This window comes from Rhinolophus sinicus, chromosome 16 (assembly GCF_057876585.1).
Source record: "Rhinolophus sinicus isolate RSI-liver-muscle chromosome 16, RSI-T2T, whole genome shotgun sequence".
NCBI classification, from domain to species: Eukaryota; Metazoa; Chordata; class Mammalia; order Chiroptera; family Rhinolophidae; genus Rhinolophus; species Rhinolophus sinicus.
In genome coordinates this window covers 27,871,145-27,887,541 of record NC_142516.1, presented here as the reverse complement: position 1 = coordinate 27,887,541, position 16,397 = coordinate 27,871,145, and the positions used below count along the sequence as shown (strand labels likewise).

Genomic DNA, 16,397 nt, shown 5'->3' with positions numbered 1-16,397 from the left:
GCATGTTGCTTTTATTTAACCCCAGGTACAGAGCACAGAATAATCTCTGTGCAACATAAAAGCTTTGGGGGTATCTGTGGCTGCTAAAACTGTTTAAACCAGCTAGATAGTTAGTAGATGGATTGTTTTGCAAGTAAAATCAATTTGTCGCAGTCCACTCTTTGTAGCCCATTTCTCTAAATTCTGAGATCCGGAGTAATTGTAGTACCCGTGCAATACTTTCTGTCCTCCTGCCCCTGAATACAGTCTCTAAGGGTAATTATGTACCAAGAGTGAAAGAGGCATTGCCAGAAGTAATGGGAGAAAAATGCACATCACCACAGGCAGATATTCTCAACTCAATTTCTAAATTGAATTTTTTTTTTTTTACAGGCTGCAAAATACAAGCTGGCAGCTCTGCCTGTGGCAGGTGCACTCATCGGAGGCGTGGTGGGAGGGCCGCTCGGCCTCCTTGCAGGCTTCAAAGTGGCAGGAATTGCAGCTGCACTTGGTGGTGGGGTGTTGGGCTTCACAGGTGGAAAACTGATACAAAGAAAGAAACAGAAAATGATGGAGAAGCTCACTTCCAGCTGTCCAGATCTTCCCAGCCAAACTGACAAAAAATGCAGTTAAAAACCAAACTTCGGGATTATTGGTGCCAACGCGTCCATCCTAATGAGGACCTTCGCTGCTGGTGGACACTCACTCAGCATTGGAACGTGCTTGTATCCAGCTAGTGACTATAGATGCAAGTGGGATGGAACTGGGATAAGTGGAGACATGTTGTCGTTTGCTGGGATGTTAATGGAGATGTTAGAAATGGGCCTGGGCGGAGGGTGTATGACGTTTGTCAGGTGAAGTTGAAAGACTTGAAAGGAAGTAGATTTTCTGCCTGGAAATGTGAAAACTGAACCCATGAACTTCGATAAGGATATGAGATGTGTGGACATGTTGGGTTATGGAAGAATAGTTTCTTTCCTAACCCTGACTTGGAGACCCTAAGGCTTCGCAGATTATTCACATGCTTATCTGTCTCCTACATGTAGAAGAGTATTTAGGCCTGTTAGCAAAGAAAAGTTCAAGAGCTTTTCTTATCAAATAGGGAAATCAGGATCTGCTGAGGGGCACAGTGACCGAGGCCATGGAGTCCGTTTGGTGAACCCTATTGCAGTTCGATCCATCCATATTTTCTGGTGAAGGAAACTCATAGTGTAAGAAAGTGGAAAGAAAGGCCCAACTTCTCTTTCGAGTATCTTAATTTGTGACACCGACTCCTTCTCTGAACCTTTCCTCTGCCTCTCTTTAAATAAAGACTCTCAAGTGGTAGGAGACAACATTACTAAGGCAATCACTAAGCTTGCTCTGTCAGCCTGTCTCTTAATACCTCAAAGATCTAGTACCCTCTGCCTTCCTTTCCATGTAATTTTGAAAAGTTCTCTGAGTTGTGGGGTGAATTTTACCCATATATAATGAGAGCTTTTCTCATAATCTGCTTTTTTGTGTTGTCTCCCATCTCTGTTCATCCTTTCCTATAACTTCTATGAAGAAAGAGAGAGAGAGAGAGAGAGAGAGAGAGAGATCCAAATATTTCCAACATTGTTAGACTTGGAGCTAAAAAATAAGTGGGGGAGGGGAACATCACATCATTTCTTGGGGCGTCTTCCAATTTCAAGGAGCTGATGTACCTGCCACGTGGGGACTCTCTGACCCCAAGTCTTTCCACCAGCCCTTGGTGAAGCTAAGAACTAGCTTTCTACCTCACTTCTGTTACTACCACCCTTTTCCCCAGGCTTTGCTGTCTCCTCTGCTGGCCTTGCTATTTCTTCCCAAGGATGGCATTCATGCTTGCCTTTTCTCACATTCAGAGATGATGATGCACAAAGCCTGGTGCCAAGACTTGGTCCCGAGGAAGGATTTGTGGTGCTAATCCCAACACTTGACACTGACAGTAAGCTTGCCACAACCCAACCAAATTATCCAAACAGCAAAAAGCTTTTAAATTTAGAAAAAAAAGAATTTAAGATTCCAGGTAGCCTCATCCTGCACCCCAGCTCATTTGAAATAGGAAGGAACCACCTGTTGCCTTATTGTTTTTCTCTGAAGCTAGAGGAATGGGTACCTATACCACATAAGGTGTGAATTTTCTCTGCTCAGGAGCCAGATTAATCGGGCAGTTGAATGGTTTATCACTTCTCTTTTGCTGCTTACTCTTAATAACTTTTATTGATTGCTACTTTTTACTTCAGTGTCTAATCTAAAGAGACCTTGCTCTTTCATGCTTTTTGACTCTCACCAATGAATTCCAAAGAGAAAAAGCACCATTTCTTACTGTCATTAAATAACTAGAAAATACCAAATCTTGTATTGCTATGACCTGTGTCTTTGATGTAATATCAAGAAGGAAGTGCTCTGAGTAAGTGTCAGATTCTGATCCAGTATTTGATAGTGTGAGGTTGGGATAATTACTTTTGAACTCCACCTTTTTCATGTTCTGATCCTTGCTGTCCCTTTAGCACAGGGGGTTCAAACCAGAACAAGGATCAGAATCACCTGGGTGCGTATTTAAAACAAGAGTCCTAAACTTCAGTCCCACAGACGATGCTAATAATGACCAGTCTGGCCTGGTCAGCTAAAATAAATTGAAGATATAGTTACATCAAGATTCAGCTGTGCCACTGAATTCTGTACTTACTGGTGTTCTACCTTCAACACGTCCCGTTCTTCATCGCAGCATATGGTTCCCACTCTGCCAACCCCCAACCGGCTATGCTTTTTAGCCCATGATCTTAACACAACCAGGGAGTCAGGCTGGTTTTACATCAGGACCTGAAGGAGAGACGAGGCCTATAATTGAAGCTCATGTTTTGTTTGGGGACCTCATTTTTACTGAGGCAGTGGGGATATGACTGTGCTCCTACAGGCCTTTGGTTTTTATTACTCAATAGGATTAGACTATTACTCTAGCAGTCTTCATGATTAGGCAAGTTACAGTTCTTTAAAGAAGTTTTATCATTTAAAATTATTGAGAAATTGTATCTAATTTTCCCATCCTGGAACCTAATAGCCAACTTTTTGTAGAAATTTCTAGAAGTGTTTAATCAACTATAAATGATATACCTGTAATCTACAAAGTGGTTAGGAGTATAAATTAGTCAATATGACCCAGAAACCAATCTTAAAATTGAATTTAATGCCCTACAATATCAGATTAAATTCATCTCTATGATTCATGTTTTCACTGCAACAAGTTAAAAGGTGAGGAACACTTTGAATGAGTTCTTCAAGTTTATAGAGACTCATTTGTGTAAAGGAAGAGCTACTAAACTCTGGTATAATAATCTGATAACTTCTCTGTAGAGCCGAGACTGAAACTTTTTGGTGTAACCCACAGTAAAAAATGCACTTCCATCAAAACTCAGCATATCCATGATGGAACAATACTTACCATTATGTACAGTGCACTTTTTTTTTTTTTCAGTTTTTAAAATATGCTGGTTGTAACCTAACTAAACTGATTTCATAATCTTGAGACCCTTAGTTTGAAAATAAAACAAAACACCCTTATAGGGGAACTGATTCTCGTTGAATATCTTCTGTTTGCCAGGCACTTCTCTAGACATTATACAGATAAGGACACTGAGTCTCAAAGAAGTTAAGTAATTTGCAGAGGGTTATTCAGCTACCCATGGGGGAAGCCGAGATGTTAACTAGGTCTGTTGTCCTGCAAAAACTCCCGTTACTCTCTGCTGCTTCTAAATATAAAATTGAGGTGGGCCGTTCATGCTGTTTCACCCCAATACTCACATACTCTGTAAGGCAGGCTTCCTTTTAAATTACATGTGCCATTGGTTTGCTTTTTTTTCAATCTTTTCTTTCCTCAAAGTTTTTTATGGGGGCCAATGCAGAAGCACATGAGTGCTTAGACTCTAAAATGAAAAGTGTTTCTAGCCCACCCACACATCCTACAAATTTCCTTATGTTCATGGGTTATAGCCATCACTTAAGCAGTGCTTTTTATATTTAATTAAAAAATAAACTTTTTAAAGACAAATCTATCATAACTCATAGAATCAAGTGATTATTATCCTTTCAAATGGTACCCTTAGGAAGCCATGCGCTTCCTGTGATGACGCTACTATTACTTAGAACATTTTTGAAACTTTTCTTTTGGAATTGCCTCCAAAGACATTTTGCAAACCTACGTTTAAAAAAAAGCCATCTCAATGTTTATTAGTCAGACTCTACTCCCTGTCATTATGACCTCTCCTCTCTTCCTTCCTGTTTTGCTTTTCTTCTGCGGGCTTTGCTCTCCTACCGCTTATGCTGAAGCCAGTGACCTGAGGATGCCCAGAAAGGGGCCACGCTGGCAGAGTTGCTGGAGCAAGAACTGTTAGGTTATACTGAAGCCGAGCGCTGTAGAGGGAGAATACCACAAGTCCCAAAACCCTGTGTGAGCTGCCTGCCTGCCCGTAAGTGCCGTAGTAGTTTGCACAGCAGTAAGGACTGAATACTGGTACTATCAATCACCAGAGGTTGAGGAAACCTGAAATATAAAAATACAGTGTACATTTTTCTCCATTGAAAGTACCAAGCCATTGAAACAAAGCCAAGCCATACTGTGTGTCCACTTTAAGACTGAAAGGTCTTTTTTAGGGTCCCCTTTGCCCTTCATTGCTGCCATATGAAATCTTTGGGAGGAAGGATGACGAAAAGCCTGGGGAAAGGTTCTCCTGTGAAATGGGACATTTTCTTCTCTTGTAACAAAGTATAAAGTGGCTGTGGCTCTCAGGTACTTACGAATGTTAGACAATGTTCTTAAGTAGTCAGAGGCATAAAAAAATGTAGAGGTGCTTCCCTGATAGCCTAAATTCACGTGAACAGTTCGGGTTCCATTTGTATTTTTGTTAACACTTCATTTTGTTTCTAACAGGTGGTTCTCACTATTTATATTCATTAATTTGACACCATTTTACAGAGAAACTTCTTGGGTATTATAAACAGTCAGTGGTAAAAGACCCATATATTATTAGCCACATCACTGCCCTCAAAAATTATTTACTGTGGGAGACAAGAAATATATATGTGCTATATTAACTAAAGAAATAAATTGAAAGGAAAGTGTCAAAGGCAAATGATTTGCCCAAGATCAAAGCTAGTTAACATAAAAGCTAGCAGTATAACCATGTGCTAAAGAAAAGAAAAAACCCTCCAAGTAATTTAACTGAGTTCTTGTTACACCATATCAAGTTGCCTGTGGGTCTGAAAGACCAGCCTCGACATTCTCAATCAGGCGATACAGTAGAAAGAGAATGGGATGGGGAGTCAGGAAGTCAGAGTTCTAGTTTTGGCTTTGTCTCCTGTAGTTAAGTTTTTTCTCAGGGGTGGCTGCCTTCTCGCATTCCAGCCAGGGATTCCCCACCCATTCTTTACGTCTGGCCTCTCCCCGGGTCCTGTTCATTCTGCTCTGTCAGTGGCATCAATTTCTAAATATATTCACGGGCATCATTCTAGTAAAGGACTTTATTACCTCATGCTCTCTACCTCATCTTTCCTGACTTTAAGCCATTCCTCACTGACTGCCAGAGGAAGGAAATGTTTTCAGTGCTTCCTGACCAAGTTCAAATTCCTTAGGTTGGCATTCTGGCCCCAGACTTACCTGTTCAGATTCACAACTCATCATCTGACAGTGCCATTAAGAATCAGACATGCGCCACAAAAAGGATCTTAAGGGTTCTCTATGGTGAAAGTACAAACTGGTGATATGCTAAGTTTACATTTTTCCAGACTAAAATAATTTCTGTCATATCACATTTTATGAAAATAGCTGAGATTTGTTTAAGCTCTTGAACAAGACTAAAAGTTGTTTCCTAAGGAAAATAAATCTTTTCTCCCCCAGAAGAAATTACATTCAATATCTTAACCCCCAAAAGAATGTCACCTGTGCATCTGATAGCCAAAGCATGAGAATTTTTCTTCAACAGCATGGGTACTCCAGCTTTGAATGGACCACTGTCCAGCTCCTGTGAGAAACTTGACTAATGAATATTTGAGAAAAACAAGAGTACATGTTATCCATAAGTTTCTCAAGTACCTGAGATTTTCTTGTATTAAGGTTAATCACTGAAGCGATACTTACCTGGGCTGCATTAATTAAACCCCCTAAAGATATTTTCCATTTTATTATTAAACCCTTGTTGTTAGCAAGGGTCAGCAGAAGAAAAGGCCGAATGGCGAGAATTTCTAAGTATTTTGTAAAGCTTACTGAATTTGTTTATTACGTTGTTGAGTGGTGCTTGTATAAGGAAACATGCAATAAATTCACTCATTCAACATTTAGCTGAGTACCTGTTGTGTACTGGGCCATACATAGAAAAATATTAAACCCATAGAATCTACCTTTGTCAACCATTCAGGCTAATGAATTCAGATGCCAACAGAATGTAAGTGACAATAAAACATGGTAAGTACCCTAACAGAGGAATGAGCAAAGCCATAGAGGGCACAGAGAATGGAGAGACCAGCTCTGCCTGGAGAAGTCGGGGAAGGCTTTGTAGAACACGTAGTTTTGAGCAGCACCCTAAAGACGAATGTGCCTCACTGAAGCAGGGGTGTGGGCTTTCAAGTGGCAGAGGAATCGAACGTACAAAAGGCTCCAGGCATGAAAGCACAGTGTGCTTAGAGAAGACCAAGAAATTCACTGTGAGTGATGAGGCTGGTCAGATGGATATACAGACCAGGGTAGAGATTTTGTTTAAAAGCTGCATGTATTGCTTTGTATCACATCAAACTGTTATAACCCTCTTGAGTTCTTCATTTTGCCTTTGTTGCCAGGGAAGTTCGTAATAAACTTCACATTTTCCTGGGTTCTTGGTGTATTTGGCTTATTTGCTTTTCTTTCCCACACGTAAATTCTCCTTGCCTCTGCTCTGAGAATCCAAGCTTAGTGTCGAATGCTTGCTTTCTTCCTGTCCTTCTATTCATTCCATAAATATTTATTGAAAACCCATTGAGAAAATAGTCATGAAATTTACTGCTTAGTGTCCAAGACCTTCAGGTTCCAGTTTTCCTTCTCTACACGAGTATTTCTTGACCATGGCAATTCAATGGCTCCCATTTTCCTTAGTGGGTAATTTTGCAGTGTCTTCCAACTTAATAGCTGTAAAAGTCTTTCATTTGTGGTGGTGTGGTCTCCCCAAGTAGACTGTAGTGTCTTTGAGGGCAGGGTCCGTATCATCTGCTTCTTGGAGTATTTCGTCATATGAAGGACAGTGATAAGGGGAGAGAAACCACACTCCCCTTACTGACTCCCCGAGGAGATCACAGTAGGTGTGTTCTGCCTTCTTTCAGGGAGATGTATTGAAATGTGAAAACACGTTCTAAGTCATATCAAACCTTTGCTCAGTACTCACTTTTGTATATTAACATAGAAATGAATGATGCAACAGAAGAAATCGGGAAAACATCTCTAGAACTTGGAAGTCATGAATTAAAAATTTCAGAATTTGGCGGTAAAGATGTTTCTTTTTTCAATTACAAGTCACGACTTGGAAAAGAGAGGATATAGGACCTGAATCACTGAAGAAATGGTGCAGAAAAATTGGGTTTACCTTCTCACCATAGGATTGGAGTGGTCAGACAAATAGGGACCCAAGTTGGATATATAGTCTGATGGCTTAGTATTGAAACACCAGCAGCAGCAGCAGCAGGAACTTAAGTGCTCTGCCAGGCAAGCAGACATTGGAAGTAGGCAAGGGCCGGGCTGAAGCTAAGAGGTAGGCATCTGACAGGATTTGAACCAAGGTCTCTGAAACTCAGGTTCATGTATTTACTATTCCCACTAAACCACCTCTCAGTGACTTGATAGGAATGAAAAGGAATAAAGTGCTCAGCACTTACTAATTCTCCACAGACGTCAGTTCCCTAGCTTTCCTTTCTAGGTTTTATTGTTCATAACAAATGGCTGCTTCTTAACTGGGTTACGGTGGGGACCAAAAACTCAGGACTTCCTCAGCCTTCCCCGCCTTGTGTCCCCCTGCGCGCACTCACACCTTGCCCATCTTACAGGAGGATGGAAAGAATTAGTATGTGTGAAGTGCCTAGAATGGAGCCTGGCTCATAGGAACTCTATAAATGTCACTACTGTTATTGCAGTTGTTACTACCATTCTTTTTTCCTGAAGTTTAAAGGAAAGGCACATTGTATCATGCAACTGCAAGAATAGTGTTAGGGAGACATCTAAAATGAGTGAAGCCTTGATAAAAATACTAAGAATTCTTAAAGTGACTTTTTTTTAAGGGTTAGTTATTAAGAAGGTGCTACAATGACAGATGTCTGGTAGAAATTAAATCTTTTTCATCTCTGTTAAGAATGATATTCAAACACCAAAATGTGTAAGATCTGGTTAGGAGGAAGGTAAGCCTAACATCCCAGTATGTCTGGAACAGTTTTAATTTACATCTGTTGTCCTGGTGAAATTATTACTAATGTGCCTTTTTACTCTTAAGTGTCCTGGTCTGCATGAAAAAAATTACATGGTCACCCTAGTTATAAAGGCAATGAAAATAAGTGTGAAGTTATCTCCCTCAACCCCCCAAAAAGCATCTGTGTTTTAAAATAATTCATCATATCTAGGCTCAGGTAAGAGAATATCCTAAGGTAGTGGGAACTTGTAGGTTGATTGTAAAATACTACCAGTAATCTTTCAAGAACCAGGAACCAGAAAAGGTGCCAGAACACTGAGCTTGGGCAAAAGTTTAAAATTTAAAGGGTGAAGTTGGATTCCAGAAGCCACACACCAAAGAATTTACCTTCTAACCCTAGAAAATGTCTGAAATGAACTGTTAAATAGTGTTTTAAATCAGGAAGCCGTGCTCATTATGAAGACACAGATAATTGTCAATGATGAAGCACTAACCGGTCAGTCAGAACAGATGCCGTTCCATGTGCCTGAGGACACAGCAGGAGCTCTAGTCCCCGTCTTGGCTGGTGGTCAGGGCAAGAGAACGGTCACAGTAGCAGGCTTCCAAGAGGGATCTGCTCCTACCTGGTCAGGTTTCCACTTGGCATCAAGAGAGTGAGCAGGTTCCTCCCTGGAACCCCCACCCCACCCCCTCAACCGGCAAAACATACAAGACACAGCAGAGAGAGGCAAGTCCGTGATCTTCTACCTGATGGCCCAGAATTGAGAGAGAAACAGGGCAGCAACACCTAACAATGCTTTGCTGGAACAGTGAGCTAACAGAACAGTGACAGCCTCTACCCCTATAATTCCCCTGGAGGGGAGAAGGAACCTGCCGTGTTGGAGAAAGTAAAGCTCTTTCTGTTCCTAGCCAAGAAACCACTTCCTGGAGGAAGGCTCCCGACTCCCAGGCCACACATACACCTCCACGCTCCTGTGTTAACACACAGCGTAGCTCCTACAAGGTTGTTACCTTTTCCCCCATCTGTTTTGCTCCTTCACTCATCTTTCAGCCCTGTGATGATAGGGGCAGTCTCTTGTTCACTGTTGCATCTTTAGCCTGGCAACAGTAAATAACTAATACTTGCTGAATGGTAAATGTGTTTTGTAAACCACAGAATGTATTTTGTCAACTCACTATAGTCTGTCATTCCCCAAGGCTGAATGACTAAGCCAGGGGTCAAGTCTACCTCACGGAAAACGTAGTGTTCATAGGAGTTCCAGCATCTCTGCAGGCCTCTGCCCAACAGAGCACTTGTCATTCTGATAGTTATGTATCTTTGGGTGAGTGTAAGATTTTAATCTATTCTAGACTAAAATTTAGGACCCCATAGCCAATTTAGGATATAGGATTAAAGATAACTAGACGTCAGGTAATTGGGACTGACAGATGAGCCAGCAGGGTCCATTCCTTTATTCATTCGTTCATGTTTATGTCACTTGGCTTTTTACCCCATCAGATTTACTGTTCATGTTGCTAAGATTACAAATATAGAGGAGTTCCAGCTTCCAGGGCATTCGCACGGTGTTAAGGAAAAGGGATACGTGTACTTCCGACTTTGTATTAGACTGGGAACTCTACAACACAAAGTGCTGTGGAACCACAGGGGTGAGCGCTGGCCTGGGCACTGAAGGATGGATAGAAGGAATTTCCCAGGCAAGGTAGGGGAGGGGGTTGGAAAGGGGGTTTAAATAAGCCATTTCTAAACTGCAGTGTTCCCCTTCTAGTGATTCAAAAGCCTACTGTCTGTGGGCAGGCCAGCCCTTCCCCAGGGTATTCTGCAAGAGGGAGCTCTGACACTTCACCTGAAAGCTAGGTTTGTGTTATCAGCACATGGATTCATACAGCTTCTCATTCCAATTCGAGCACAATTAAATGATCTAAAAAACTTTAAACCGGAAAAGCTTGTGACTCTGGTCATATGTATTGAGTAAAATCTTCACAGTATGGTATTATTTATGACAAACTGAATTAGTAAAAAGTCTCAAATATAGAAATATTTTATAAATATAGTTTTATTACTTGGAAATACATACAAAAATTCAAACAGCTAAAAAACAGTTGCCAAGCAGAGTTCCTACCCAACCTGTTTTAATGAACACATAAAACAGTTATAATCAACATAAAACAACTTAACTCCTTAAACAACTTATTATCCTCAGGGTCTTTAAATATTGGCCTTAAAAATTAATTTTGTTTTATTCTTTACACCCATTTCAATCTTTCCCCCGAATATAGACTACTAACATTTCAGTTGGGTTCATATTTTCATTCAGAAAAATAGGTAGCTATTTCCTATAATTATTTTGAAGTCTTCTGTCATTCTTCATGGTTTCTCAGATTCCCAACAGATGCAAACAAAGAAAGCATTTGAAACTTCCAGCTCTCTAGAATACTGGTTTGGGTCTAAGAGCCCTGAAATTACTAAAAGGGGTAAGATTTTTACTTCTCATTTTTGCAGTTTTGTCAGTCATTTTATTTTTGTCCAGCCAGACTACATCTCCTTGAGAGAAAAAAATAAAAGTTCAGTTTTTCTGCTTTTCCTGATTATTAATCCATTATACTGCTTTATCCATTCTTTTTGGTTTTTCAAATGCCTTCTTGGCAATTTGAGTGTTTTCTGCAAATTTAAGTTCATTCTGGGCTTTTACACTTCAAACAGTTATATATTTCAATCTTCTTTTTGGCCTTTTCCATGCGTTTTTCCTTCTTTTGCACATGATTTTTTGACCACTTGACTTCATCAGAGAGCTCTTATGAGATGCTTTATATGCCCACTCTCTAAATGTTCATAAGTTCATCTAAAGACAGTTTTCATCCTGTTATGGCCTCCCTCACTACTGGAACAATGTTTGAAAAACTGGAAAGGGTGGCGGGTTGACAGGAAGGGCCCGCTTTTCATTTTGGTTTTGCATTCAACTGTGTTCTTCAGTCTAGTCTTTCATCCCCTTCTCTTCACAGCTGAGGAGCCTGATGCCCAGAGTAGACTGGAAGACTTCCTTCCACCTGGAATAGTCTCTGACTCATGGTTCAAAGGGAAGACGTCTAACTTGTGAGTTCTAGATATCTGGAAGTTCTCTTTACACATCCAGCTGGTGGCAAAGCCCTATGGATCGACATCTTTGCCACGTCTCGTATCTGTTTTCTCTATCTCTGCTGTCACTGTCTTAGTTCTGGCTGTTCTCTCTCCTCTGCTGGACTCATTCTATTACACCCAGACCTGGTGCCATCTTCTTTCTCAAACTTAAATATGAACATACTTCTCTGCTTAAAACCTGTTGATGGATGTCTGCTGCCTACAACATACAGTACAAACCCCTTAGCTTGGTGTACAAAGCCCTGCAGAATTGGCTCTCATTTCCCTACCCACAGGTCACTTCCCCACGCTCCACACATTTGCTCTATGACAAGAACTTATTTTCTGTCATGCATTTTGCTGTTTTACATTTACGCTTGTTAATGACTTTTTATAAAATTGGGCAGATTCCTGATGAGTGCCGAGTCCTTCAGAGGTACAAAAATTACCCAAGGTCATTTTGCATCTCATTCATTCAATAAACATTTGATGATGACTCTAGAATTGCTAGAAACTGGACATACAGACATAAGATTCAGTCGAGAGACGACACTTATAGTGGCACTAAGTCCCAACATGAATGAATGCTAAATAATGCATCTCAAACCCACTCACTGTTGTAACAGCCACTCACTCATCTTAGATCACACGGAACATGTGCTCCTTGAGCCCTTTCTCATATTAACTACTCTCAAGCCAGCACTTCGCAACCCAGTACTTGCGTCTTATCTTTCATTATTTTGGAAAGACAATTACAGGGTTACGAATTTATTCCAGTTAATTGCATGTGCTGCTTTTGGTTTTGTGTACTATCTTGTTGAATGTTTGTGAATTTTCATTCTGGCCACCTCAGATTTGGTCCTGAAGACATCTCTGATTTCAAAGTTACTGATTACAAGCAATGAAGATCCAACCTTTAGGCAACTCTGTCCTGCTGTTCTAGTTAATTTGGTGAAATATACTAAACATGCCCTTTATCACATTAACAAATTTATTATTCTAAATCAAAGATGGATAAGTCATGCATAACTTAACTAAGACTTCTAGGCTGAGTTTTAAAAAGAACAATCATTAAATATCCATTATAAATATTCACTTTATTTTGAAAGAATTGGAAGATGTTACATATATTACATACTACATATAATGGCACATGTCAGCCTTTTAAGCTTAAAAATAATCTTTCCCCAAACTGGGATCGACAGACTCCAAATATAAAATGACTCTTGGCCTATAGCACCAACCCAGGCCCAGAGGAAAGCCAATTTTGAACGTGTCTGTCCTCTGGCATTGGGCTTCCTGATAGGATACCGAGGTTTTTGTTCCCTCTGGTTTTTGTTCCCTGGCAGTATTGAGGCCTGGTACAGGGACCCATTTGACTGTACCCTGCAGGCCTAAGAAATCAGAGAATCTGGAGGGGGCAGGGTCCTCTGACAATTTCACAATGGAAAGAAATTAAAAACCTACGTGCCTACTGTCTGTTTTTGATCTATACAACTATAACAAGAGTACAAGATAGAAGGTGCTTAGAATTATTGAAATACCATTTGTCTGCTGTTTTTTCCTCTTTGGAAATGGAAGTGTCACGATAGGAGGAGCCTTAAAAGCCATCTAGTTCAACACTGGTAACCTGCTCCACGAGTAATTTCCTCTCCCAGGTTTAGGTATAATTCAGAGCTTTAAATGCCATCCATATGCCACTTTGTTAGAAAAACACATAGAAATTTAATAACGCCTTTCATTTTTTTCTTAATTCATAAGGACAGTTACTGCCAAATGTGCTGGCTTATGGCTCTCCTCCTCTTCATAGTATTTTTAAGTTACACATTAAGAATCCAAAAAACACCTCTATGGAATTTTCATAAGCAATATCCAACCAGTCAGTAAAACACAGCACACAGTGTGAAAATTTTAATTTATTCCCCTCCCAAGTATCCAGAATACGTACCCCCTTAGCTTTGAGAAACGTGATAATGAAAATACCAACAGAATTGATCATATGTAAAGAGCAGAAAGGAAAGCACACAGTACACAGGAAAAAGCCCTAAGTCCGCCTAACCTAATAGTACTGCAAGTTAATGGGATGCTTCTGGCAATGTCACCTTTCACTTGATTCATACAAATTTTACAGGACAGACTGAAAGCAAAGAGAGGCCTCTGATTTTTGTGTTTTTTTTTTAACCCTAGCCGATTTTTAAAAAAGAGGCTGTATTAAATGACAATGCATTTTGAGTCAGGGGAGGAAAAAAAATTAAAAACCCGAAACTTCTTTCAGTTTATTCAAAATAAAAATACACATAGAATTATGAAAATATAGGTTTACTATTTCCACCACGTAAGTTGATGCTGCTGTTTGAAAGGCTTTCAAATTGTTTTTCAAGTTTTTAAAGCTCATCTCGATCCCTCAATAAAGTGTACCTATATTCGCTGGGTGCTAGTTTCTGGAAGGAGCTCTCAGGTGGACTGCTTGCTACATCTTGGACTTCCTACAAGAGAGAATAAAACATTTTTACATCAACATACTTAATGGAGTTATAATGTTTTAATAAGAGTATTAGATGAATGGTAGTTGCCCTGTAATTATTTGCTTAATCTTCAATAAAAGATAGCTACTATGTGCCAAAAACAAGAGTTAACATTTGAAATCTTGCTTTCCTCATTTCCTATGCCTTTCCTCAGATTCTCCAGGGCAGAGCTGCCACCGAGCTATTAAGTGTAGGCCCACTGACAGTTCCTGAGGTGTAGTGGAAGGAAACAAGGCACCCGACACCTGGGTGTTTTCCTAGAATATTCTACAGAGGCAGCACAACCCTTGATAATAAGTCGGCCCAAACCCTTCCCTCTTACAAATGACTGCTAAGAGAATTAAAGGCACCTTACTCTGCAGCTGGAATTCTTATTTAACAATTACCTGGATGCCTTATGTCAAAACTTAATTGACATAAGGAAGAAAATAAACACTTCAATACTGCAAGAAATTATTTTCTGCAGTTATTTTACTTGTGTACAAATAGCAGACAAAAATACACGGTGGAATTATAAGAGCGACTTCCAAGAATTTCAAAGAAAAGGCAGTGTAGTCTATCCTTTATCTCCGCACTGTAAGCTCCTCAAGAGCAAACATGATTGTCATTGTTTCAATATCCCCTGTAGTTAACACAGGCACATGGTGCATATATGATATCATACACATAATGGCACATTCCCATTATAATGGTAAATAAAGTGTCTACAAACTTCCTATATAACTTTGTCATGTTCCATTTCCCCCAATGCATATTTTTATTTTTTGTTGAGATATAGATTTGGTTTAATTTAGCTGAAATAATATTACTCTGAAACAAACATATTTAGTACCAGTTAGTATACAAAGATGAATAAGTAAAATACAAGGAGTTCAACTGTCTAATGGAGAAGTTGAGACAAAGCAGGATAATACAATAATGGTAAGCTACATCTTTCCCTAATCTGGTAAAATACTATGCAGGCCCATTTTTCTGAAGAAAATAATCACCTGTGAATTACTGCCGACAAAAGGTTTGCCTGCTTCTATAGTTGTTTAACTACCAAAGAAAAATCTGACCTCAGATTTTAAGGGAAAAATCTGTCATCAGATTCCTAAAGGGAACTCTTGACTCTCAACTTAATTTGATTCAAAGTGAAGAAAAATTCACTTAATTTTTCTTTTTCTTTTATATGTGGAGTTTCTTTGGGCAAAATAGTGCATTAAAGTTCTGGGCATATGAAATAAAAGAGAGTTTGGTATATATCATCTTCCCTCTCATTATAGTTGTAATAGACATGATGTAAATCAATAATGTATCAAAATGCAAATTTAGGGGTGTTTAACAAAGCAGGAACATAGAAATTACTTGTAACAAGTTACATGGTAGAAATAGCAAAATTCTCAGGTTAAAAATATATATATAGGGGCCGGCCTGGTGGCTCAGGCGGTTAGAGCTCCATGCTCCTAACTCCGAAGGCTACCGGTTCGATTCCCACATGGGCGAGTGGGCTCTCAACCACAAGGCTGCCGGTTCAACAACTCGAGTCCCGCAAGGGATGGTGGGCAGCGCCCCCTGCAACTAAGATTGAACACGGCACCTTGAGCTGAGCTACCGCTGAGCTCCTGGATGGCTCAGTTGGTTGGAGTGTGTCCTCTCAACCACAAGGTTGCCGGTTCGACTCCCGCAAGGGATGGTGGGCTGTGCCCCCTGCAACTAGAAAACGGCAACTGGACCTGGAGCTGAGCTGCACCCAACACAACTAAGACTGAAAGGACAACAACTTGACTTGGAGAAAAGGCCTGGAAGTACACACTGTTCCCCAATAAAGTCCTGTTCCCCTTCCCCAATAAAATAAAAAATATATATACACAAAGCAAATACAAAATGTCAAGCATTCGAAATCTCAAATGGAAAGCTGCATGAAACCATAAGCTTTCAGAATTATGAATACTGTACTGGTGAGGGCTCTTAGGATGGGTTAGCCAGAATACCAAATCATTTTTTTCTTCGTAGTGTGGTCAATCTCCGAGCTACAGAGGACGGTGTGAACAAGGAATGGAACCCACTGATTTCTTCACTGATCTACATGCTTCCATTTCCTACCTCCTATTCTATTTGAAGCCAATTGTATTTAACCCATAGTTAAGCCATATCCACAAAAGGCATACTCAGACCAAAAACATATATTGCAACATTCTTGCAACTTTTCTGAAGGAATGAAATTTAAAAATTTTTTAAAGGAACATAATTTGCATATTATCTAGAGTCTGTTCAGAATTTCTTTACAAAGACATTCAGGAGCAGAAACTCAAGCCTATGCAAGAGCTTTAGATCCTCTTCAAGACTAACTGAAAAAGGAAAAAAGTTCCCATTGGA

At 40.0% G+C, this 16,397-nt stretch overlaps 2 protein-coding genes across 5 annotated transcripts in view; one reads left to right on the top strand and one right to left on the bottom strand.

Annotated features, from left to right (window-relative positions):
* Positions 1 to 6,843, top strand: part of STX17 (syntaxin 17) — a 53,821-nt gene extending 46,978 nt beyond the window's left edge. For 3 of the 4 annotated variants that reach the window (XM_074330769.2, XM_019729224.3, XM_074330770.2), the window contains exon 8: positions 373 to 750. In XM_074330769.2, the coding sequence (XP_074186870.1) occupies positions 373 to 612 (240 nt within the window). In that variant the 3' untranslated portion in view covers positions 613 to 750. Of the gene's footprint in view, positions 1 to 372 lie in introns of all 4 variants that reach the window. The other variant, XM_019729223.3, reaches the window with a different exon arrangement.
* Positions 6,844 to 13,412: 6,569 nt separating this feature from the next.
* ERP44 (endoplasmic reticulum protein 44) overlaps positions 13,413 to 16,397 on the bottom strand; it is a 60,106-nt gene continuing 57,121 nt past the window's right edge. Inside the window, exon 12 of the mRNA XM_019729225.3 lies at positions 13,413 to 14,000. Within this exon, the coding sequence (XP_019584784.1) occupies positions 13,899 to 14,000 (102 nt within the window). The 3' untranslated portion in view covers positions 13,413 to 13,898. The remainder of the gene's footprint in view (positions 14,001 to 16,397) is intronic.